Genomic DNA, 27,655 nt, shown 5'->3' on the forward strand with positions numbered 1-27,655 from the left:
ATTTTTAAAGAATTGGAACAAAATTCGAAGTTCAGCTTAAAGAGCAAGGTATTGACTAGGGGGCAAACCTCCCAAATATACGTATTAAAAATATATGAATATAGAAGTTCGTTACGTAAGGTAATTCGTAAGTTACTTATATTTATTACTAATAGAAAAGTTCGTAAATAAGATTAAACAACTTCCGAAAAAGCCATTCAACCAAATAAATGTAAACTTAGTATGCAAATTTTGTTTTGATTATTCATGTACGGTTAGCCAAAATCAAAACCTGCATTAATTCAAAATCGTTCAGAAATGTAAATTAAAAAAACAAGTTGTTTTTAACTGAAAGTAAGGAGCGACATTAAAACTTACAACGAACAGAAATTATTCCGTATATGAAAGGGGCTGTCCCCTCCTCAACGCCTTGCTCTTTACGCTAAAGTTTGACTTTCTCACAACTCTATTTTTTTAAAACAATAAAATACTTTAGCGTAAAGAGCGAGGCGTTGAGGAGGTACCAAAATAAAGTATTCCAGCCAGCTTGAGAGTTGGATTGATTCCAACTCCAATCTTGGAGTCCATTTCAATCTTGAGATGGACTGACAGGAGTGACAAAGAATAAAAAACAAACAACATTAATCAATAAAAAAAAATCCGAATAATTTAGCTCCACATCCGGGGGCCTTTGTCAACGAAAAAAAAGAGAAAAAGATAAAAAAATAGTCAAATCATCAAACAGTTCGTGGTAACGAACTGTAAGTAAGGAGCGACCCGGCTCAATGGTAACCAAAACTCTAAAAACAGAATTTTGATACCAATAGATACATCAAAAGAATCAGATTTTAATGCTGATTTCAAATATATAAGTTTCATCAAGTTTAGTTAAGCGCCTGAGAAAATTTGGCTGATTTTAGAAAAAAGGGGGAAAGACCCCCTAAAAGTTATATAACCTTAATGAAAATCTCACCATCATATTCAGCGTATCAGAAAACCCTACTGTAGAGCTTTCAAGCTCCTATCTACAAAAATGTGGAAGATTTTTTGCCAGAAAAAAGATCACGGATGCGTGTTTATTTGTCTTTTTTTTTCCAGGGGTGGTCGTATCGACCCAGTAGTCCTAGAATATCGTAAGAATGCTCATTGGAACGGAAATTAAAAGTTCTAGTGCCCTTTTTAAGTGACAAAAAAATGGAGGGCAACTAGAACCCCTCCCACGCTCATTTTTTCCCAAAGTTACCCGATCAAAATTTTGAGATAGCCACTTTGTTCAGCATGGTCGAAAATATGATAACTATGTCTTTTAGGATGAATTAATCCCCCGAAGTCCCCGGGGGAAGGGCTGAAAGTTATGAACTTTACCCAATGTTAACATATAGGATTGGTTATTGGGAAGTATACAGACGTGTTCAGGGGGATTTTTTCTGGTAGTGGGGGGGTTGAGGGTTGTTTGGCAGGATCTTTCCATGAAGGAAGTGTTCATTGGGGAAGGGACATTGATATGAAGGGGGCACTGGATTTCCCAGCATTATTTAAAAAAAAGATCAGAAATTAAATAAAAAAAAAGTTTTTCAACTGAAAGTAAGGAGCAACATCAAAACTTAAAACGAACAGAAAATATTACTTATATGATTGGGTTCACCCGCTAGTCAATACCTCGCTCTTTAAGTCAAAGATTTTTTTGTACTTTTATAAGAGCTATTTATTCTAAATAACGGCCTTTGTGATTAAGCGATCATTTTTAAAGAATTGGAACAAAATTCGAAGTTCAGCTTAAAGAGCAAGGTATTGACTAGGGGGCAAACCTCCCAAATATACGTATTAAAAATATATGAATATAGAAGTTCGTTACGTAAGGTAATTCGTAAGTTACTTACATTTATTACTAATAAAAACGTTTGTAAATAAAATTAAACAAGTTTCGGGAAAGCCATTTAACCAAATAAAAGTAAACTTAATATGCAAATTTTGTTTTGATTATTCATGTACGGTGAGCCAAAATCAAAACCTGTATTAATTCAAAAACATTCAAAAATTAAATAAAAAAACAAGTTTTTAACTGAAAGTAAGGAGCGACATTAAAACTTAAAACGAACAGAAATTATTCCGTATATGAAAGGGGCTGTCCCCTCCTCAACGCCTTGCTCTTTACGCTAAAGTTTGACTTTCTCACAACTCTATTTTTTTAAAACACTAAAATACTTTAGCGTAAAGAGCGAGGCGTTGAGGAGGGGATAGGCTCTTTCATATACGGAACAATTTCTGTTCGTTTTAAATTTTAACGTCGTTCCTTACTTTCAGTTAAAAAAAAACTTGTTTTTTTTTATTTAATCTACTGAAAAAGTCGAACAACACAATAAGAGAGAAATAAAACGAAAATAATAAATAAAACTCACATCTTAATAAACCTCCACAATATTCGGATTTTTTTCATTAATTAATGTATTGTCTATTTTTTATTCTTTGTCACTGCTTTATTTAGATTAAAGCGTTTTTCTCGCTTAATTTTTCGTAAATGGAAAAGCAGTGTGGTCTAAGAAATAATTGACTGAAATGGAATTTGAATGTTAGCAGAATTATAAGGATGGTTGCAGAATGATTAGCAACAAAAGGTCGAATAGTTCTAAGGCCATAATAATATCACAATGAAGTTGAAGAAAAAGTAACTGACGCATGAAGGAATCAGTGTTGTCAACGCGGTACAATTGTACCATTTTTGGTACAATTTGGAGCTCCTGGTACAATACAGTACATTTGGTACAATCAAACTTTTTGGTACAATCAAATTTTCTAGTACATTTCGGATTTACTTGCTCTTTTCCGATTCGGACATCTATTCAAGTTTTAGTGAGTCGAAAATTTTCTCCTTGTTGCGGCAAAAGTTTAATGTACTCTTCAGATGGTACAAATTATTCTCTTGTGGTACTATATAGTTGAAAAACCGGCACAGTTTATTTCAAAGCGTTGGCATCCCTGGAAAGAATATGAAAAGACTTTAAATCAAGCAACCGCTTCTTCAGATAACTTTTTGATTAAGGGATAAAGCTCATCACTTTCTCATATATCATAGAGGGTGGTATCAAATGGGAGGAAAAAGTTTAAATCCATACAATCAAACAGTTCGTGGTAAAAAAAAAAAAACTGTTGTGATTCGGCTTAATATTAACCGAAAGTCTAAAAAACGGAATTTTTGAATCAATAGATACATCCAAAGAATCAGCTTATTATGCATTCTAAATATATAAGATTCATCAGGATTAGTGTTACCCATCAAAAGTTACGAGCCTAAGAAAATTTGCCTTATTTTTGGAATAGGGGTGAAAACCCCCTAAAATTCATGAAATCTTAATGAAAATCACGCCATCATGTTCAGCTAACCAGAGAACCCTACTATAGAAGGTTTTAACTCCTATCTGGGAAAACGTGTAATTTTGCTATTTTTGCCAGAAGACAGATCACGGTTTTTTTTTTTTTTTTTTTTTTTTTCAGGGGTAATTGTATTGAAATAATGGTCCTAGAAGATCAAGAGACAGTGCATTCTAACGAAATTAAAAGTTCTAGTGACCTTTTTAAGTGTCCAAAAAGATTGGAGGGTAACTGAGCCACCTCCCACGCCCATTTTTTCCCCAAAGCTATCTGATCAAAATTTTGAGATAGCCATTTTGTTCAGTATAGTTGAACAATGAAATAACTATGTCTTTAGGTGTAAAATGATCCCCCAGAGTTCGTGGGGAGAGGCCTGTAAGCTATAGAATTTGCCCATTTTTTACGTACGGTATATTATTTGTCATTGAGAAGTATACGTACATTTTTCGGGAAGGGGGCTGTGCTTGGGGTGGATTTCTATAAGGAGAATCTTGCTTGGAGAGGGAAATTTCTGGGGGTGAATTTTCCAGGGGAAATATTACACTGGGGGTATTTGATAGAATTACTATACGAAATTCTTTTTAATTGTCTTACATTCTCTTTGCCAAATTTCATGTGGATATGTTCCGGAGGAATTATCCGGGGGCTGTTTTCGGAATTATCCGGGGGGAGGCTGCACTTTAAGATGGATGAAAGTTCCACGGCGATTTTTCCGTGAGGGGGAGTGGTATATTTCATACAGGGTTAGCCAGATTTACCGGCATTATTTGAAAAATGATCAAAAATTATTCCATATATGAAGGGTTGCCCTCTCCTGTGAATCTCTCAGAACTCTACTTTTTAAAACAATAAAACCTTTAGCTCCTTATTTTCAGTTAAATAAAAGTTTTTATAATATAAAAACTATAATAAAGATGTAAGACCAAAATTGAACAATTAACAAAAATTTTAGAATCAACCCAGGAAAATTTGAGATTCCTAAGAATTCCAAGATTTGCCAATATCCTCATTTCATTTGGACTAATATGATGTCCTAAGGCCCTCGTCAAGAAAAATATCTAGGAACCAGACCTACCTTTACGTATACTGAGAGATCTTTTTGAAAAAACAATTTCTAATAGTTGAGCGCAAGGCTGAGAAACTTGGAAGAAAATCAGGAAATTCGACTTATCGACATTAATGACCAGAAAATTAGCGTTAAACTATAAAATTACTCTCTCAAATAAAAACAGTCAGTTTCATACGGATTTCAGGCTCTGTTCTGGCAATAATGCCGAATGTCTTCATCTACTAATGAAGATCTACATTTTTGCTGATAGAAATAATTGGGGAGACATAGACAACAACATACTGTTAGTTTTTGGCTCGTAACTAAAAATATAAGATCTTTAACATAAGTTCAGAATAGAACTGGCCAAGGAACAGAACCTTGCGGAGCACCAAACCCAACTTGAGGCGGTGAGTGGCACAGGTGATCCACGATGAGAGCTGTTCCAGACAAACAGTAGTCGCACCAAATGCTAGTCTTCGTTCCCACACCTTAATGAGATAATCTAGAGAATAGACTTTGGAAGGTCAACAAATTGAAATCTTTTCGAACGTTCAAAACTTCAGATGCAAGATTCAGGCCAGAATCAAGACCCGAATGTAGAAAATTAAAGAGATTGGTACGTGCATGGTCCACTGAGTGCTTAACTCGGAAGTTAAATGTAGTTTGGGATGAAAAAATCTTTGTTTCTAAAAAGGCAAGCAGATGAAAAAGCTTTATCCTTTAAAAAATGTTGCTAAACACTGGCAAAAAATTAATTGGCCTTTATTTGGCTGGATCACTCCGAGGCCCACCTCTTTTTAAAACAATCACTCGAGCTTGCTTAGATGAAATGGGTAAAATTCTGTTTTCAAAATAAACATCTACAATTCGTATTAAAGGAGAAAAAATTTAAGGGAGAATGAATTTGGTAACCTTCGTGGCATACTATCAGGAACGGTGGACGCTGAAAAAACCATTGACAAGTCTAGTTGTCTCAACTTCAGAAACTGGTTTCAGGGCTATCAACTTCGAGCAAGTTTGACAAAGATGCGATTAGAATTTAGGTTTAGAAGGAGAGAGAATTTAAAGAAAGATTAAGTTTCAACATTCTTGAGAATAATAAAGGGATTTAGCCTTACAAATCAAAGAATTCTAAAGACTCCTACAGATTTTGAAACACCAAAGGTCAGTAGCAACTGCACTTGACCACGAATTTATTGACTTATTTCTGTCCTCCAACTTCTGACAAGGACTTGGGTAATCCAATAGATTCAAGGGAATAATTCTTTTATATGTGGAACCGTAAGTGAATGTGGCACGTACATCGACAATAGAAGTTTTACTAGATTGGTAAAAGGAGTCAAACTGATAGCAAAAAATTTGTATCCTCATCAGACATATCTCATGAAGTCAATGCTAACCAGGATCTGAGGAGGGTTATCTCTTTGAATAAATTTAAAGGTAATTTAGCGTAACGCTGGTTTCTTTTGACTCATCATCTTCTTAGAAGTGAATACAGGAAAAGACAGGAAAATGGCCTGGTAAATCATTTACTAGTATAAGATTTTTTACCTGAGTAAGAGAGGAGAAAATTTCGTTGATTAAGGATGCCATAGTAATAGCTGTGCTTGTCCGAATGCATACTGTTGGTAGATTCCAGCAGTGATCAAAACCGGTACAGTATCCTTCGTTGCTGAAGAGGCAAGGTCATACAAGTTAATATTGAAGTCTTCCATTGTGATTAGCTCGCACGGACGAGTTTGAATATTATCCAAAAGCTCATCAAGAATTTGAGGAAATGAAGGGACGGACTCATTTGGAGATTGGCACATATTACACACATAACAACGTCCTTCCAATGCGAGTTAATATCAATAAACAGTGAAACAGACACCCCTTCCTGCTTCCTTTTTAGATTATTTCTGATAGTGTACGGAAGGTAATATATATATATATATATATATATATATATATATATATATATATATATATATATATATATATATATATATATATATATATATATATATATATATATATATATATATATATATATATATATATATATATATATATATATATATATATATATATATATATATATATATATATATATATATATATATATATATATATATATATATATATATATGGGTGTAGGTATTTGTATCTCCTTCAGCTGTTCAAAGCGATGAAGGTCCTGTATGAAATTCGGATCTACGGTGTTATTCTCTGATTCGAGCGAGAGAAGTCTCCATCAGAGTACCTGATAGCACTGGTATTCGAATAAACACTCGGGAAGTATGCTTTGCCGCTTTCTTTCGTTAGCAACCATTGCAAAAGCAAAAAAAAAACAACTAAAATTCATACCTACTGAAAAGGATTTCTTTAATTTCTATCTTAAACAAAGAAATGTCACTATTTTCTTTAATACTTTGATGAAAATGATTCCAACTTCTAGTCCTCCTATGAAACAAAGAAAATTTCAACCGCGTCGAGACAATCAATTGAGTATTAATGTCTCTGGTAGATGGAGTGTCATAATCGTGGGTCATGGATCTAAAACTTTCTAACCTGTCAAAACATGAAAAACTTGTACCATGCTGTAGCCTACAAATAAACAAAAGTACATAAAACTCTCGTCGTTCAGAAGCTGGCAGTATCCTTATTCGCTCGTAGACGTTTCGTACCGAATGCTGGGGCTGTAGGCCAACCAAAAATCGAACAGCGTTATTTTGAAGAAGTCTTACAGGCTGGACGATGGAATTAAATGTACCAAGCCAAACGCTACTACAATACAGTATATATGGATGGACATGGGAGCAATAAAGGAGGCGTAGGAGATATGTAAGGAAATATAAATATGTAGGTATATGTAGGTATAAATTCTTTTTACTTCGACCTTGAGCATAAAACACATTTTTCCCGGCACATAGTCTTCTGACTTGAGCTATAACTGTAACTAACTCTAAGACATCTTAGTTTCAGCTATTTCTGGAAATCATATTGGTTCTCGTCATTAAATAGTTTGCGCTGCAAAACTTGCAGCCAAAACTCATCAAGTTTCAGCTTTTTTGCAATACTTTTTGAACTTAATTCTGTTTTTGTGTCTTCTAGATCCGTATTTTTATGGCGTGTCGAGTTCAGTCCATTTAAACGTCACACAAATATCAAATGCAACTGAACGTACAAGTGAATCAACAGGAGAAACAGAAGGAATTACTTCAACCACCATCGATAAAACTAATTTCGATTTAACAACGTCGAGTATTTCAGAAATAATTACTCACCCGGTGATCGACCACCCACATTTCCTGGATGTGACTAGAATAACGCGCGAAGTAAATATTTTTGCTGCAGCTCGGGACAAAAGTGCAAATATTGAAAGTCAGTCAAGGATCCGAAGAGAATTTGATTTAGGTATGGATATATATATATATATATATATATATATATATATATATATATATATATATATATATATATATATATATATATATATATATATATATATATATATATATATATATATATATATATATATATATATATATATATATATATATATATATATATATATATATATATATATATATATATATATGTATAAATGTATATTCTATGATCGTCTAAAAAAATACCAATGCAAAGATTAAATTAATTTCAATTAGTAACTTTATTTTTTTTTTTTATTTTAGTTGATTTTAATTGTAAAATAGCAGATATTGCATAGTTTTTGTGTAACTTTAAACTTAAAAATAAAAAGAATTGAATATTTCCTCCATAATGTTTGCATTTTTATGGTTTAGAATTAATTTTTGCTCAGCAATATCTCCAAATTTTCCAAGGATAGTTTTTGCGTCATTCAATTAAAAGTTGAAAGTTCCATTGGCCTATTTAAGGGCTAAAGCATTTTAAAAAGCATCTAAAGTATCTTGGAAGCTTGGGAGAGGGTTCATTCTATTAAAAGTTGAAAGTTCCATTGACCTATTTAAGGGCTAAAGCTTTTAAAAGAAGCATCTAAAGCATTTCGGAAGCTTGGTAGAGGGTTCATTCAATTAAAAGTTGAAAGTTTCAGTGACCTATTTAAGGGCTAAAGCATTTGAAGGGCAATGAGCCAAACTCATAAGCTCTTTTTATAGTAGCTATTTTGTTCAAAATAGTCGGAAGTCTAATAACTGTGCCTTCGAGGTCGACTATTAGTTAAGATGGTGGATGCACTTAAGATGTTAAAAGTAGAATAGCCAAGGCCCAGGCTGTTTTTTCACAGTTGAAAAAAATTGGAAGAATAGGTGAGTCAGCGGATCAAGATTAGAATATTGGAAGCTATAGTGATGACAGTGGCCAAGTTTGGTTCTGAAACGTTGGTGGTCCCACATATGAAGGAAGATTGTATAGATGTTTCCCAGTATAGATGTATAGAAGATTGTATAGATGTTTTCCAGTATAGATGTATAGAAGATTGTATAGATGTACATTTCCAGTATAGATGTATAGAAGATTGTATAGATGCAAAATTCCAGTATAGATGTATAGAAGATTGTATAGATGTACAATTCCAGTATAGATGTATAGAAGATTGTATAGATGTTTTCCAGTATAGATGTATAGAAGATTGTATAGATGTTTTCCAGTATAGATGTGTAGAAGATTGTATAGATTTTTTCCAGTATAGATGTATAGAAGATTGTATAGATGTTTTCCAGTATAGATGTATAGAATATTGTATAGATGTTTTCCAGTATAGATGTATAGAAGATTGTATAGATTTTTTCCAGTATAGATGTATAGAAGATTGTATAGATGTACAATTCCAGTGGAATTGTCTACAGATTCTTTTCGGTACCCCTCTGACTGATCGTATTTCAAACAGTAGGCCTAAACTATACGAAAAATGTGGTTCTATCCCACTTTCCATAGCTCTAATGGGAGAAAGGTTGAGATGACTATTTTAGGACAACTTTAATTAAACCCCTCTATAAGAAAGATGATAATAATCATTTTGGTAATTACTGAGGCATTAGCTTGGTTACTGTTGAAAGCAAATTACTTAGTATGACTATACTTTTGAGACAATATTTTCACTTTAAGATTAATAATTGAGAAGTGTCTGAATCATCAAACCCCTTTTGTCCTCAGTTTTATAGATTTTGAACAATTGTTTGACTCGGCTGGTAGAAGAATTTTAATGAAGGTGCTATACTTGTGTATTATATCAAATAAATACATTTAAGTGACTAGTGCTATGTGTGATTGTGCTAGTGCTATGTGTGAGTGCTACTGCTAGTGCTGTGACTAGTGACTATTACTAGTGCATTGTTGCAGTTAAGGTAGGAACTGATATTAGTCGCAGGTTTCATCTTGAACTTGGAGTTAAGCAAGGTTACGTTCAATCCTCATTTATACGGACCATTTTGATGAACTTGGTCCAAAGGAACATGACAAAAGTCATGGGAGGGACTAGAATCGAATGAGAAAGTAATCTCTCCTAGACTTAGACTATGCTGAAGATTTGAGTGTCCTAGATGGAAATGTTAATAAAATGGATGAATTTTGCGAAGATATAAGAGCTCAGGGTGCAAGAATAGGTTTAAAAATTAATGCTAAGAAGAACAAGTCACTAAGTCTGAGAATAAGTCAAAGCGAAGAGGTGATCATGGGTATCGAGAAGTTCGATCAAGTAGATGGCCTCACTTACTTAGGTACATGAGGCTAAGTGAAGGAAAACAAAAGCAAAGATGTAAATAAAACTGAAACAAAGCGGATTTGTCTGCAATAGGCGTGGTTCTATAATCCCTATGTGTAATAACTTTATAAAAATGTTTCAGTTCACATTGCTTCTCTTTATAAAAAGAGCATTTAAGCATTGCAGGTACATTTTTTTTAGGCTTTCCGGAAGTGCAATTCGAACGCATTCCATTGCGATCATAGAATAAAATTTAATTTAAAAATTTCTATCACAACATGGTTGCTGAATTTGAAGTTTTCGTCACAAATAGCGCTAGTATACATGGTCACAAATAGTAGTACGCTAGTATATATATATATATATATATATATATATATATATATATATATATATATATATATATATATATATATATATATATATATATATATACTACTACTAACAACTCATTGCAGCACCAGGCCGCCTGAGGCCAACACAGCTACGCACGCTCCTCCTCCATCCCAATCTATTCAAAGCATTCCGTTTATCCCTAGACGGTTGGCCGAAAAGGACAATCTTCGGCAATCTGTCATCATTCATCCGCACAACGTGCCCTAGCCACCCCAACCTTTCTTTCGTTATAACTCTAGAGAGCGGTATTGAACCACATTTTTCGTATAGCCTATTGTTTGAAATACGGTCAGTCAGCCGGGTACCCAGAACAATCCTTAAGCAATTTCTCTGGAAAACATCTAGCAAATCTTCATCCGCTTTTCGGAGTGCCCATGCTTCAGAGCCATATTTAACAGCCATATATAATATTTTAGAGCCATATATAGCACCCTCAGCCTTGGCTATTCTACTTTTAACATCTTCACTGCTCCCACCATCTTTACTAATAATACTATCAAGGTAAGTGAAGCTGTCCACCTGATCAATCTTTTCATTACCCAACGTCACCTTTTCATCCTCACTTATTCCTAGCCTTAGTGACTTAGTGTTCCTAACATTAATTTACAAACCAATTCTAGCACCCTGAAATCGCAAAACCTCTAAAACTTCATTCATTTTGCTCACACTTTCATCTAGGATGCTTAAATCATCCGCATAATCTAAGTTCCAGGAGACTTTTTCCTCCCCTTTTGATTCCGTTGTCTCCCATTGCCTTTCCTGTGCTCCTCAAAACAAAGCCCATCAAAACAATCCATATAAAGGGGGATAGAACACAACCCTGCTTAATTCCTGATTTAATAGAAAACCAGCTGCTAACCTCATTTCCTACCTTAACCGCAGCGGTGTTATTCTCGTACACAGCACTAATCACTTTAATGTATTTGTCTGGTATACCATACAAGGATAAAACCTTTTTCAAAGCTCTTCTATCAACAGAATCGAACGCTTGCTCATAATCTATGAAACTGAGGACCAAAGGTGTTTGAAAACTCAGGCACTTCTCATTTATTAACCTAAGAGTGAAAATTTGGTCGACACATACTCTACCTTTTCTAAAACCGCAGTGTTCTTTTCTTAAGACTTTGTCTATGGTATCTCTGCGTCTAAAAAGTATTATATTGCTAAGTAATTCAATACTTGCAGAAACGACAATACCCCCTCAATAATTACCATATTTGCTTTTATCACCTTTCTTATAAAGTGGCTTAATTAAGGTTTTCCTAAGATAGTTAGGTACTTTCCCGTCTTCAGAAGTCCTATTCATACTCTTCAGATCCTTAATTCTATCTTCAGAATTACAGTATTTAATAAACTTCTTTACAACCCAATCAGCACGTGGAGCCTTATTATTTTTTAATCCTTTTAGTACTGTCGCTAATTGTTCCTCACAAAGCAGATCTTCCTTCACATCAGAGGTATCACAAACTTTTTCATTTTCCTCTATATCTTTTCCTGCAACTCTATCTCGGTTAAGCAAATTCTCAAAATGTTCGGCCCATCTCTCTTTAGTTCTTTCCTTATCGCAAATTGCGGCCCCATTCCTATCTTTAACTGGGCAAGTCCGGATTGACTACTCCCTCTCAATTTGTTAACATGCCAGTAATATTTTACTATTATGCCGTCTACCTGCATCTTCCAGATCCTTGGCAATTTTATCCATGGCCTCCACTTCACATCTCCTTAGTTCATATTTTAATGCTTTCTCCACTTTCTTTAAATTCCTTTTGTTTTCATATGATCTATCACTTAGATAATTCTTGTACAAGTCCTTTCTCCTTTCTATTAAACATAAATCTTTTTCACTAATATTCTTAGCTGCAGTTCTAGCTTTCTTCCCTAATAAACTGAAATCACATTGATATCACACTGAAATCATATATAATTGAAATCAGATTGAAATCATATATATATATACATATATATATATATATATATATATATATATATATATATATATATATATATATATATATATATATATATATATATATATATATATATATATATATATATATATATATATATATATATGTATATATATATATATACATTGGAATCATATTTACATCACATGGAAAGAATTTGACCTTCACGTCAAAGATAATCCATTGCACAAAATAGATAAAAAAATGAATATAAACTTAGTTAAAACGTCAAAAATAAAAATAAATAGAGAACAATAAAATTTAAAATTCGTTTTCCTGGCTATTATACAGCTAAACAAAACACGGAATTTTGCGATATCTTTCATGTTTATTGGGGATGGGATCTAGTTTGGAGACTTTTTGGTATTATATGCGGGACGGCTGCGGGCGGAAAGGTAGGGTTCGGGGATTTTGGAACGTAATTGGGGAGCAGACAGGGTCTTGGTACCGAAACGAAGGCATAAGAGGCTCATTCTGTCGACCAACGGTATGAGCTTGAACCTACCTAGTAGATAATGATATGGAACCTTCCATTCACCATTTGTAATTCTAAGTGCTCGTTTTTGGATATTAATTAAAAAACTTTTTATTTTTAAGAAAAGTAAAGAACTCCATTAAACAAAAAATGAGTAATAATAAAATCAAATAATCTACCAAGCGTGAAACCACCACAAATCAGCATCGATAAATAAATGAAACCAAAACGAACAGAAATTACAATAAATAACCGATTCAAACTCAAAACGAGCAGAAATTAACATGAGTAGGGCTCAAAATCCCTAAGCCTTCATAAGGCCAGAACTGAATTTGCACTTTACTGAATTTTTTTTTTTTTACTTTTAAAACTTCAATAAATCAAATAATATTAAAATTTTGATTACTAAATATCAGTATATGTATATTAAACTGACAATGCACATTCATTTGTATTTTTTTCAGTAAATTGCAAATTATGTTCTGGCCTTGGGAAGGCATAGGGGTTTTCAGCCCTACTCATGTTAATTTCTGCTCGTTTTGCGTTTGACTCGGTTATTTATCGTAATTTCTGTTTATTTTGGGTTTCATTTAATTATCGATGCTAATTTGTGGTAGTTTCACGCTAGGTACATTATTTGATTTTATGTTTACTCATTTTTGTTCAATGGAGCTGTTTATTTTTCTTTGAAAAACTTATTTTGCGGAAAAAATTTTTTAATTAATTTCTGTTTGTTTTATATTGACAAAGTCTTTTCAGGGAAAAAGAAAATAATAATTTAAATCTTTTCGTTTTCTTAAGAATTTATAGTTTGGCCTGCTATTTGTATGCTGGAGAAAAATTTTCAGCAATTTTTAACAACATACGACCTCTTAAAAATCTGGACACAAATAGTTGTGTTTAATTTAGTTTCATACCTCTTCTAGCTGACCTGAAATGGAAAACTTGATACCATTCGCAAAAAAAATCTGTTTACTTTCTTTGATAGCTTGAATAAACTTACGCTTTTTTATTTGGTTAAATTTTAAGAGCAGAAGTAGCCCCAAAAGTTTGAACATAATACCCTCAGTTGTTCTTGGGATACTGCTGAGATGCCTTATTGGGAATTCGCATTAACACAGTGTACTTTGATTTAATATTATGGCAACATTTAGTTTTTAAAAATAAAGTAAAATGGGAGGGGGGGGGTGGGAGGGGGTTTAGTTTCCCTAAACTCACTTTCGACTATTAAAAAGGGTATCAGCCCTTTCTATGTTCAATCGAATGAGCCCTTTTTGAAGTTCCTACGACAACTCCTTCGATACAAAGTACCCTGGTCTAAAAAACAACAACAACAAAAAAATAATACATTATACCCACATCGATCTTTACTATAAAAATGTCAAGCCTTCCAATAACTTTCGACTCTTAAAAAGGGCACTAAGCCTTTCGATTTCCAATCGAATGGGCCCTTTTTGAGTTTCTAAGACAACACTTTCTATAAACACCTAATATGCCCCCAGGGCATAAATTACAGCCTTTACCCTAAGGGCTGTGATGGTGGTTGTCATCCTCTAAGACCAAATTTCCAGAGCTTTCAACTACGTTAAACAAAATGGCTATCTCAAAATGTTGATTGGATGTGTCTGGGAAAATGGTGGGCTTGAGAGGGGGGTTTGTCTTTCTCCAAGAATTTTCAACTACTAAAGGAGGCACTAGCCCTTTCAATTTCCAATCAAATGAGCCCTTTTGAAGTTTCTACGACAGCGCTTTCCATAAAACGTTATATGCCCCCGGGGGATAACTTACAACCCTCGCCCTGCGGGCGGGGGGGGGGGAGGTTGTCATCCTCAAAGACCTGATTTCCAGAATTTTCTACTACGTTGAACAAAATGGCTATCTGAACATTTTGATTGGATGTGTTTGGGAGAATAATGGGCGTGAGAGGGGGGTTAGTTACCCTCCAATAATTTTCAACAATTAAAAAGGGCACTAGCCCTCTCAATTTCCAATTGAATGAGCTTCTTTGAATGAGACAACTCTGAATTGAATGAGACAACTCTATAATTAGAAACCTTATATGTCCCCAGGGCATAACTTACAACCTTTGCCCTGGGGACTCTGGGGGGTTTGTCATCCTTAAATACATCATTTCCAGAACTTTCAACTACGGTGAATAAAATGGCGATCTCTAAACTTTGAATGTGTTTGGAGAAATGGTGGGCGTGAGAAGGGGGTTAATTACTCTCCACTCACTTTCGACTATTAAAAAGGGCAATTTCAATTTCCAATCAAATGAATCCCTTTTGAAATTTCTACAACAACTTTCTATATAAACCTTGTATGCCCCCAGGGCACAAATTACAACCCTTGCACTGAGGGCTCTGATGTGGTTATCATCCTAAAAGACCCTAATCTCCAGAACTTTCGACTACGTTGAACACAATGGATATCTCAAAATTCTGATTGGATGTGTTTGGAGAAAGGATGGGCGTGAAAGGAGGGTTAGTTGCCCTTCAATCACTTTTGACTATTAAAAGGGCACTAGCCCTTTTAATTTTCAATTGAGTGAGCCCTTTTTGATGTTTTTATAACATCGCTCTGTATAAAAATCTTACATGCTCCCAGGGCATAACTTAAAACCCTTGCCCTGAGGGTTGTTGGGGGGATGGGTTGTCATCCTTGAAGACCTAATTTCCAAAAATTTCAACTACGTTGAATAAAATGGCTATCTACAAATTTTGATTGACTGTGTTTAGAAAAAAGGTGGGCATGAGAGGGGGATTGACCCTTGCCCTGAAGGCTGTGCGGGAGTGTCCTCCTCAAAACATAGTTCCTATCTGGAAATCATCTACGCTGAACAAAATGGCTGTCTCAAAATTTTGATTGGATGTGTTTCGGGAAATGGTGGGCGTGGAAGGGGTGTTAGTTGCCTTCCAATCACTTTCGACTATTAAAAAGGGCACAAGCCACTCCAATTTCCAATTGAATTAGCCCTTTTCCAAGTTTCTACGACAACTTCTTCGATACGAAGTGCCCTGCTCTAAAGAAAAAAAAATAATAAATAATGCATTGTGCCAAGATCGTTATTATATGCCCTCATGGCATAACTTAAAACCCTTGCCCCGAGGGTTGTGGGGGAGTGTTTTACTCAAAAGCAAATTTTCATCTGGAAATCAACTACGTTGAACAAAATTGCCATCTCAAAATTTTGATTTGATGTGTTTAGGGGAATGTTTGGCGTGGGGGGGGGGGCTAGTTGCCCTCCAATCACTTTCGATTATGAAAAAGGACACTAGCCCTTTGAATTTCCAATCGAATGAGCCGTTTTTGAAGTTTCTACGATAACGCCTTCTATAAAAACCTTATATGCCCCCAGGGCAAAACTTACAACCCTTGCCCTGAAGGCTGTGGGGGAGTGTCCTCCTCAAAAACATAATTTCTATCTGGAAATCAACTACGCTTAACAAAATGGCCATCTCAAAATATTGATTGGTTATGTTTTGTGAATTGGTGGGCTTGGAAGGGATGTTATCTGCCTTACAATCGCTTTTGACTATTAAAAAGCGCAAAAGTCACCCAATTTCTAATTGAATGTGCCCTTTTTGAAGTTTCTAGGACGACTTTTTCCATACGACGTGCCTCGCTCTAAAGGAAAAGAAATAATAAATGATACATTGTTAAACAAATAAGTAGAACAATTGTTCCCACATCGTTCTTATATGCCCTCAGGGCATAACTTAAAACCCTTGCCCCGAGGGTTGTCGGGGAGTGTCCTCCTCAGAAACATTTTCTATCTGGAAATCAACTACTCCGATTTCCAATCGAATGAGCCTTTTTCGAAGTTTCTACAATAACTCCTTCGATACGAAGTGCCCGGGTATGGAGAAAGAAGAAAAAAAGTAATAAATTATACATTGTTCCCACATCGTTCTTTACTTAGGCAGCGCTATAGCGCTGCCTATGATTTTCAGTCTTATAAATATGCCCTGAAGAAAGACCGAAATGCCACACTGGACAAGCAAACTCCAGTATTAGCCGAATAAAAGAATTTTAAAGATTGAGAAGATCCTTAGGGGGCAAACAAATTTTATCAAAAGTATTAGATGGAAACTGAAGGGGAAGCTTGTTTGAGGATGTTTTGAACATGGACATCCCACTTCAAGTCAGCAGTAATTGTCACCCAGAATATTTTAATGCATGTGACAGAGATTTTGGGAGGAATTTCTGTTTGTGAAAGAAGGGGGTGATTTTTAAAAAAATTAAATACCATAACTGACGATTTATTAGGGTTAACTTTCATCTTCGACAAAGAAGCCTCCTGTGCGACAAACCTCAAGTGCAGACAGATCTTCCACATACTTCCGTCGCTCTGTGTGGTCAGTCATGAGGCCATTAATCATTATAATGAATAAAATGAAACCCATCAGGGTTCCCTGGGGGACCCTACAAAAGATAGCAAGGAGATGAGAAAAAACTTTTTATATTTAAGCACTTGAGAACGATTTATTGAAAAGGAGGCAACAATTTTTACCAGAAAGGGATTCTCTTGAAACTCCGTTAGCAGTTTATCTACAAGAATATTGTGGTCAATTAGGTCGAACTCTTTCTGGAGATCAATTAATAAAGGACTCAACCAAGTATCAGGGTTTTTAAGGTCTTTAAGACCTTAAGGTCTTTAAGGTGTCAAGAAGACTAACAAGGTAATGTGAAGTAGGTGCCTCCTTCAGGTCTCCAAACTATTGTATGTCAATAAGCTCAAGAATCTCTGCCTTTAACCAATTAGATAAGAAACTCGTACATTTTTGAAAAAACTGGGGTCAAGGTGATGGTCGAACTCCAGTAAAATCGTTCAGGCCTCCCTTCTTTTGGATTGAATTAATATAGCCCAGCTTCCAGCACGACGGATAACTTCCGGAATTCCTAATATCATTAAAAATATTAACAAGGGGTGTTGATAGTTTATCAGAAAATGCTTTTAATAGATCAATTGGGATGTCAATGAGACAAATACTAGTTTTTTAGTTTCTGTACTTTTTCTATTATTTCGTTCGCTGAAATCTCCGTGGTTTTATCTTTGTAGTTTCAGGGATTAGATGGTTTTCTGAGAGAGGGAGAAACGTTTACACAATGTTTGCTAGTTTTTATCGAGCTCATTGGCTGTCTGTTCAGGCGGTCCATCCAGAAGAAAATCAAGGTTTTTGTACGAGCGACCCCCAATATCTTTCACTTTCTTAAACCATTGCTGAGGTTTGCTATTTTTTAATCAATTTAATTTATTCTTACCATAGAGAGAAGCAGCACGACGCATTTCTTCCTTTATTTTGTTTTTACGAAGGGTTAAGGCATCGTCTTTCTTTCCAAGGCGAAATAGTTTTGGTTTCAAATGGATTAGTCCTTTTTATTTTTTCAGTAATCTATGGTTTATCTGAGGAACATACCTTCTTGGCAACCTCTGGGAAAGATTTTTGGTATTTTTTCATTAACTTTGTTTGAAACAAACTAACCTTTGAATTAAGATTTACACACAACACAGCATTATCCCAACTCCTAGACGAAATCTAAGATCCAAAAAGACCTTGACTTGTTATTAGCCAGTACGAAAATTCAGAAACTGAGTAATTTGTTTTAAAAACTAGCAGTGGTTTCAATTGTAGCATGAAATTATATGTACCACTAAGGGGGGGGGGGGGGGTAGTTGGAGTATTGTAAAAGGTTTTAAGGCTGGTGCAAATAGCATCCAAACTGGTCCCACCTTTTGTAGTAGGGAAATTAACAATTTGCTTAAGCTTCTGATCTTTGCACAGATAATTAAGGATAATTCGCTTGCGTCTCCTGCTATAAAAATGCCGGCATTCGGATACTTTGTCCTCACAAGGTTGTGATGTGCTTGCAGCCTATCATGAAAATTACGACGAGATCAAGCATTCAAACTTAAAGTCATCACGCAAATTAGGAAGCACAGCCACCGATTATGCTGCCAAATGTGGTCCCATTGTAATACCAATTGTAGTTGCATACAACAAAAAGATTAATAAAGACATTAAAAAGCCCTTTTTTACAGTACGCAGAAATCACAAGGTAAATAACATCACTCCTAAATGATCAAATACTTACTGAATGGCAGATGCGCAGGTCATTCGTTCTATTTTTATCGTGATTTCTTGGCTTGAGATAAGTTGTGCAAATCAGATTAGTCTGATTTGCACATCTGAAAATTCCCCAGGATCTACCAAATATCTTCTTGCGAGCTACCGGTAGCTCATGATTGATAGTTTTGCTATCTCTGTTCTACGTCAATCGGCAGACTTGCCGGGCATCATTAAAACTACAACCCGTCAAGTTGCCATAGGAACAGATTTGCAAAATCCTTTGTGCTCTATATTGTTGGTGCATTTAACTAGTGTTCCTTTTTTGTGCTTTCTTTGTGACTGTAAAGGTACCATAACCTGGTGTTCATTTTTGAGTTCTGCGATACCAACGGCGTTTAAATAAACAGATACGAACTCAAATAAGGGCAGCAAGTCCAGGCCGTAATCCCTAACTGTTAGCATTTTCAAGTTGGTGAGTTTTTAATAAGGCTGTTCTTAGAATGTTTCTTGTTTTTAGGATGTGAATTCCGGTGCCAAGATGGTTCAGGGTGCTTTCCCTCATCTTTTCAGTGTGATAATGCTGTCCAGTGTAAAGATGCTAGTGATGAAAGAGACTGTAGTTGTCCAGATAGATTAGAGCCTTGGAAACTTTGTGACGGCTTCCCCGATTGTCCAGACCGTGAAGATGAGCTTGGATGCTATGGCAAGTCTTTACCCCCTTTCATTTTTTACCCTCATTTTTACCCTCATTTTTTAAAGATAAGCACTCCACACCTTTGTGTATCCGATAGTTTTCCAAACAACTTTGGGTTTGACTGAACTTCAGAATATGTACTTAAATGGACAAGAGGTCTGCAAATATGTTCAAAGCCTTATCTGTATCTGTAAGATAGCGAGAGAGGAAGAAAAAAAAAGATAGATGCAATAGAAAACAACTTTTTATTCTTTCTTTGCCCTTTATTCTTTCTTTTTCCCTTTATTCTTTCTTTCCTTATTTTTTATTCATTTTTATTCTTTATTTTTTTTTCTTTTCTTTTTTTTCTTTTTTTTTCATTTTTCATATTTTTGCATTTTTTCGTTATTCTTTTATTCTTTATTCTTTCCTCATTCTTTATTCTTTAAAACACCCTTTATTCTTTATTTCCTTATCAATTAATTAAAAAAACTTTTTCCACAAAATAAGTTTTTCAAAGAAAAGTAAAGAACTTCATTAAAGAAAGAATGAGCAAAAATAAAATCAAATTATATACCAAACGTGAAACTACCACAAATCAGCATCGATAAATAAATAAAACTCAAAATGAACAGAAATTACAATAACAATTAAACTACCAGGCGTTAAATTACAATATAAAAAATTTAAATGTTTTTACTTTTATAACTTTAATAAATCAAATAATATTAAGATTTTGATTACTAAATATCAGTATATGTATATTAAACTGACAATGCACATTCATCTGTATTTTTGTCAGAACAGTGCAAATTTTGTTCCGGCCTTGGGAAGGCTTGGGGGTTTTGAGCCCTACTTATGTTGATTTCTGCTCGTTTTGAGTTTGACTGGGTTATTTATTATAATTTCTGTTCATTTTAGGTTTCATTTATTTATCAATGCTGATTTGTGGTAGTTTCACGCTTCGTAGATTATTTGATTTCATTTTTGCTAATTTTTTCTTTAATGGAGTTCTTTACTCTTCTTTGAAAAACTTATTTTGTGGAAAAAGTTTTCTTAATTAATTTCTGTTCGTTTTCTATTGGCATAGTCTTTTCAGAGAAAAAGAAAATAATACTTTAAATCTTTTTGTTTTTTTAAGGATTTATAGTGTGGCCTGCTATTTGTATGCTGGAGAAAAAATTTCAGCAATTTTTAGCAATATACACCCTCTTAAAAATCTGGACACAAATAGAAGTGTTTAATTTAGTTTCATTTAGTTTCAACCTCCTCTAGTTGACCTGAAAAGGAAAACGTGATATCATTCGCAAAAAAATCTGTTTACTTTCTTTGAAAACTTGGATATTCTTACGCTATTTTAATATGGTTAATTTTCTAGACCAAAAGTAGCCCCGAATGTTTGATCATAAAACCGTCAGTCATTCTTGGTATATTGTTGAGATGCCTTATTGGGAATTAGCATTATCACAGTGCATTTTGATTTAATCTTATGACAACATTTATTTTTTAAACTTAAAGTCAAATGGGAGGGTGGCCGTGGGAGGGGGATTAGTTTCCCTCCAATCACTTTTGACTATTAAAAAGGGCATCAGCCCTTTCTATTTTCAATCGAATGAGCCCTTTTCGAAGTTCTAACGACAACAGCATCAAAAAAATAATACATTATACCAACATCGATCTTTACTATAAAAATGTCAAGCCTTTCAATCACTTTCGACTATTAAAAAGGGCATTAGGCCTTTCGATTTCCAATCAAATGAGCCCTTTTTGAGTTTCTACGACAACACTTCCTATAATCATCTTATATGCCCCCAGGGCATAAATTGCAACTCTTACCCTAAGGGTTGTGAGGGTGGTTGTCATCCCGTAAGACCTGATTTCGAGAAAGTTAAACTACGTTAAACAAAATGGCTATCTCAAAATTTTGATTGGACGTGTCTGGGAAAATGGTGAGTGTGAGAGGGGCGCTAGTCTTTCTCCAATCATTTTCAACTATTAAAAAAGGCACTAGCCCTTTCAATTTCAAATCAAATGAGCCCTTTTGAAGAATCTACGACAACACTTTCAATAAAAACCTTATATACCCCCAGGGGATAAGTTAAGACACTTGCCCTGAGGGCGGGGGGGTTGTCATCCTCAAAGACCTAATTTCCAGAACTTTCTACTACGTTGAACAAAATGGCTATCTGAAAATTGTGATTGGATGTGTTTGGGGGAACGGTGGGCGTGAGAGGGGGGTTAGTTATCGTCCAATTCAACACTTTCGACTATTAAAAAGGGCACTCTCTCTCTCAATATCCAATTGAACGAACCCTTTTGAAAGTTTTTATGACCACTCTATCATTAAAAGCAATATCAGCCCCCAAAGCACAACTTACACCCTTTGCCCTGGGGATTCTGGGGGCTGCGTCATCCTCAAATACATAATTTCTAGATCTTTCAACTACGTTGAACAAAATGGCTATCTCCAAACTTAGATTGAATGTGTTTGGGGAAATGGATGGCGTAAGAGGGGGGGGGGGGGTAATTACTCTCCACTCACTTTCGACTATTAAAAAGAAAAATTTCAATTTCCAATCAAATGAGCCTCTTTTGAAGTATCTACAACAACTTTCTATATAACCTTATATGCCCCCAGGGCATAACTTACAACCCTTGCACTGAAATCTCTGATGGGGTTATCATCCTAAAAGACCTAATTTCCAGAACTTTCGAACACATTGAACAAAATGGATATCTAAAAATTTTGATTGGATGTGTTTGGGGAAATGGTGGACGTGAGAGGAGGGGTAGTTGCCCTTCAATCATTTTCGACTATTAAAAGGGCAATAGCCCTTTCAATTTTCAATTAAATGAGCCCTTTTGGATGTTTTTACAACATCAATGTCAATAAAAACCTTGCATGCTCCCAGGGCATAACTTAAAACCCTTGCCCTGTGGGTTGTTGGGGAGATGGGTTGTCATTCTTAAAGACCTAATTTCCAAAACCATTAACTACTTTTAATAACATTACTATCTAAAAATTTTGATAGCATTCGCTTTGATATTAAGTTTGATTGAGAGGGGGGTATGAAGCCCCTCTAGCATTGTCGGCTATTAAAAAGGTCACTGGCCCTTTTACAATTCAATCGAAAAGGCCCTTTTTCAAGTTTCTATGCAATGCATGTTACCAATATCCTTCTAGGCCCCCAGGGCTTAACGTATAATCTTTGCCCTGAAGACTGTGGGGGAAGTGTCCTGCTCAAAGGTATAATTTCCTGAACTTTAAACTGCGGGGAACTAAATGACTATTTAAAAATTTTGATTGGATATGTTTAGGAAAATAGTGGGCGTGGAAGGGGTGTTAGTTGCCTTCCAATCACTTTCGACTATTACAAGGGGCACTAGCCATTTCAATTTCCAATCGAATGAGCGCTTTTTGAAGTTTCTATGACGACGCGTTCAGTAAAAACCTTATATGCCCCCAGGACATAACTTACAACCCTTGCCATGAGGGCTGTGGGGGAGTTTCCTCCTCAAAAACAAGATTTCGATCTGGAAATCCACAACACTGAACAAAATGGCTATCTAAAAATTTTGATTGAATGTGTTTTAGGAAAAGGTGGGCGAGAGAGGGGGGCTAGTTGCCCTCAAATCACTTTCGACTATTAAAAAGGGCACTAGACCTTTGAATTTCCAATCGAATGAGCCTTTTTTCAAGTTTCTTCGACAAAGATTTCAATAAAACCTTATATGCCCCCAGGGCATAACTTATAACTCTTGTTCTTAAAACTGTGATCGGAGTGTCCTGCTCAAAGGCATAATTTCCTGAACTTTAACTGCGTGGAACAAAATGGCTATTTCAAAATTTTGATTGGATGTGTTTGGGGAAATGGTTAAACAGGGCACAAGCCATTTCAATTTCCAATCGAATGAGCCATTTTGAAGTTTCTACGACAACGCTTTCTATAAAAACTTTATATGCCCCCAGGGCATAACGTACAAACCTTGTCCTGAGGGCTGTGAAGGGGTGGTCATCCTCAAAGACCTAATTTTCAGAACTTTAAACTACTTTGAACAAAAGGGCTATCTCAGAATTTTGATTAGATGTGTTTGGAGAAATGGTGGGCGTGAGTGGGGGGTTAGTTACCCTCCAATCACTTTCAACTATTAAAAAGGGCACTAGTCCTTTGAATTTTCAATTAAATGAGTCCTTTTTGAAGTTCCTATGACAACACCTTCTTTAAAAACCTTATATGCCCCCAGGGCATAGCTTACAACCCTTGCTTCTAGGGTTGTTGCGGAGTGTCCTCCTCAAAAACATATTTTCTATCTGGAAATCAACTACGCTGAACGAAAAGGCCCTCTGAAAATTTTGACTGGATGTGTTTGGAGGAATGATGGGGCGGGCAATTTGCCCCCCAATCACTTTTGACTATTAAAAAGGGCACTAGCCCTTTGAATTTCCAATCGAATGAGCCTTCTTTGAAGTTTCTACGACAACGCCCTTTATAAAAACCTTATATGCCCCTAGGGCATAACTTAAAACCCTTGCCCCCTGGGTTGTAGGGGAGTTTCCTCCTCAAAAACATATTTTCTATGTGGAAATCAACTACGCTGAACAAAATGGCTATCTCAAAATTTTTAGTGGATGTGTTTGGGGCATTGATGGGCGGGGGGAGGGGTTAGGTGCCCTCTAATCACTTTAGAATATTAAAAAGGGCACTAGCCCTTTGAATTTCCAATGAAATGAGCCTTTCTTGCAGTTTCTACGACAACGCCTGCCATAAAAACCTTATATGCCCCCAGGGCATAACTTACAACCCTTGCCCCGAGGGTTGTGGGGGAGTGTCCTCCTCGAAGATATTTTCTATCTGGAAATCAACTTCGCTGAACAAAATGGATATCTCAAAATTTGGATTGGATGTGTTCGGGAGAATGATGGGCGTGGGGGGGGGGGGAGAGGGGCTAGTTGCCCTCCAATCACTTTCGACTATTGAAAAGGGCACTAGCCGCTCCAATTTGCAATCGAATGAGCCCTTTTTGAACTTTCTACGACAACTCCTTCGATACGATGTACCCGGGTATGGAGAACCAAAAAACAACACATTGTGCCCACATCGTTCGTTACTTAGGCAGCGCTAGCTGCCTAAGTAAAAGAAAGGAAAAAAAGTAGAAAAAAAAGAGATTAGAAACCCATGGTCACTGTGAGAACGGCAAGAAGCCCTTTTTAGAAGCAAGATTCAAATTTAATATAGCAACTTAATCAGTGGGGACTAAGTAAAGAACAAAATGTCTTTGATGCATTATTCTTTTTTTTTCTCTGCCTCTTCGTATATAAGGATTGGTTGTAGAAATTTGGGAGCGAGATAGTTCCATCGAAAATTGGAAATTCTGCTGACTTTTTGAGGGACAATAATAATTGGAGGCCATATGGCGCCCTCTCACACTCTTTTTGCCCTTGATTAATACTCCAAGGTATCGAATCAAAATGTCAAGATAGAGCTTTTTGTTCAGAATAGTCAATCGATCAAACAATTATGCCTCTAGTGGCTACACAACAATCCCTGCTCCGAAACCAAGGGCATTAAATTATGCGCATTGATTATTACTATTATTACATTAATTATTACTTAATTAAAGGGCATTAATTATTACTGCCCATTGGTTACAGATATGTTTCGGTAAAACAAAAAGACAAACATGTATACAGGCATGTACGATGTTTTTTTCTTGGGAAAATAAAAAAAAAATTATATTGTAGTTTGATTAGGAAGTGCCCTGCAATTTAGGTAATTTAATAACGTGTAGGTCTAGAATTTAACCCCCCCTCCCTCCTGCGTACGTTCCTGTAATGTTGGTCTTAGCAGTCCGATGAAATTGCGACTCTTTTAATTTTTTTTTTTTTTTTTTTGGCTTAGTAGACGTCAAATTTTTGTGGTGGAGGGCATAAGAGGGCCAAAAATAGGCTAATAAAATTTTATCCCTGATGGGTTTGAAACTTATATCTGTTGGTCAAACTTATTTTACTGTGCTCTGGGGTTTCCTGTTGTACAAAAACTTTTTTTATGGGTACAGTCCTCTTTTTAGATTTCGAAACCCCTTAAGTTTATTTGATTGACTTGAAACTTAATTCCTTAAGTCCTTAAGCCGAAGAGACCAAATGCACAAAGAAGCAACACAAGAAAACGAGGAAAAAACACATTTGACCCGAAAAGGGCCAACATACTTTGTGCTCCGAAAGGCTTGACGCTTTTACAGATCATTCTCTGGGCAAAGGGAGCTCCAATATTTTTGGTGGTGAATTTTTAGTAGGGGGGGGGGAGTATACAGGCTGGAAATATCTTTGTTTCTGATCAGTTTGGAGTTCCTCAACGAAAGAGACCCTAATGCCCCCAATCCCCCGAAAATTGGTTGACAAAGGGCTAAATGCTTGTTTTTCCAACCTATTTGAAACGTATATCCGAAATTCCTTGGGATGTGGAAATACTATTGCAAATACAGAAAAATTACAAATTTTTTTTACACTACAAAATTACAAAATCTTTATTATATACCCTCGGGGTCACCAACTCTCCCTCTCTCTCTCTCTCTCTGCCTCTCTCTGTATCTCTGGCTCTCTCTCTCTCTCTCTCTCTCTCTCTCTCTCTCTCTGTCTCTCTCTCTCTCTCTCTCTCTCTCTCTCTCTCTCTCTCTCTCTCTCTCTCTCTCTCTCTCTCTCTCTCTCTCTCTCTCTCTCTCTCTCTCTCTCTCTCTCTCTCTCTCTCTCTCTCTCTCTCTCTCTCTCTCTCTCTCTCTCTCTCTCTCTCTCTCTCTCTCTCTCTCTCTCTCTCTCTCTCTCTCTCTCTCTCTCTCTCTCTCTCTCTCTCTCTCTCTCTCTCTCTCTCTCTCTCTCTCTCTCTCTCTCTCTCTCTCTCTCTCTCTCTCTCTCTCTCTCTCTCTCTCTCTCTCTCTCTCTCTCTCTCTCTCTCTCTCTCTCTCTCTCTCTCTCTCTCTCTCTCTCTCTCTCTCTCTCTCTCTCTCTCTCTCTCTCTCTCTCTCTCTCTCTCTCTCTCTCTCTCTCTCTCTCTCTCTCTCTCTCTCTCTCTCTCTCTCTCTCTCTCTCTCTCTCTCTCTCTCTCTCTCTCTCTCTCTCTCTCTCTCTCTCTCTCTCTCTCTCTCTCTCTCTCTCTCTCTCTCTCTCTCTCTCTCTCTCTCTCTCTCTCTCTCTCTCTCTCTCTCTCTCTCTCTCTCTCTCTCTCTCTCTCTCTCTCTCTCTCTCTCTCTCTCTCTCTCTCTCTCTCTCTCTCTCTCTCTCTCTAATTAAAAAAAAAATTATATTGTAGTTTGATTAGGAAGTGTCCTGCAATTTAGGTAATTTAATAACATGTAGGTCTAGAATTTGACCCCACCCCCCTGCGTACGTTCCTGTAATGTTGGTCTTAGCAGTCCAATGAAATTGGGACTCTTTGAATTTTTTTTTTTTTTGGCTTAGTAGACGTCAAATTTTTGTGGTGGAGGGCATAAGAGGGCCAAAAATAGGCTAATAACATTTTATCCCTGATGGGTTTGAAACTTATATCTGTTGGTCAAACTTATTTTACTGTGCTCTGGGGTTTCCTGTTGTACAAAAACTTTTTTTATAGGTACAGTCCTCTTTTTAGATTTCGAAACCCCTTAAGTTTATTTGATTGACTTGAAACTTAATTCCTTATGTCCTTAAGCCGAAGAGACCAAATGCACAAAGATGCAACACAAGAAAACGAGGAAAAAACACATTTGACCCGAAAAGGGCCAACATACTTTGTGCTCTGAAAGGCTTGACGCTTTTATAGATCATTCTCTGGGCAAAGAGAGCTCCAATATTTTTGGTGGTGAATTTTTAGTACGGGGGGGGAGTATAAAGGCTAGAAATATCTTTGTTTCTGATCAGTTTGGAGTTCCTCAACGAAAGAGACCCTAATGCCCCCAATCACCCGCAAATTGGTTGACAAAGGGCTAAATGCTTGTTTTTCCAACCTATTTGAAACGTATATCCGAAATTCCTTGGG

At 35.9% G+C, this 27,655-nt stretch overlaps 1 protein-coding gene across 1 annotated transcript in view; it reads left to right on the forward strand.

Moving 5' to 3' along the window:
- LOC148945598 (uncharacterized) overlaps window positions 1–27,655 on the forward strand; it is a 240,017-nt gene that overhangs the window by 62,790 nt on the left and 149,572 nt on the right. The window contains exons 4-5 of the mRNA XM_089098857.1: window positions 7,496–7,798; window positions 19,491–19,676. Of these exons, the coding sequence (XP_088954983.1) occupies window positions 7,496–7,798; window positions 19,491–19,676 (489 nt within the window). The remainder of the gene's footprint in view (window positions 1–7,495; window positions 7,799–19,490; window positions 19,677–27,655) is intronic.

The sequence above is a fragment of the Artemia sp. Qi Xiang Cuo genome, chromosome 13 (genome assembly GCF_049724085.1).
Source record: "Artemia sp. Qi Xiang Cuo chromosome 13, ASM4972408v1, whole genome shotgun sequence".
In the NCBI taxonomy this organism is placed as follows: Eukaryota; Metazoa; Arthropoda; class Branchiopoda; order Anostraca; family Artemiidae; genus Artemia; species Artemia sp. Qi Xiang Cuo.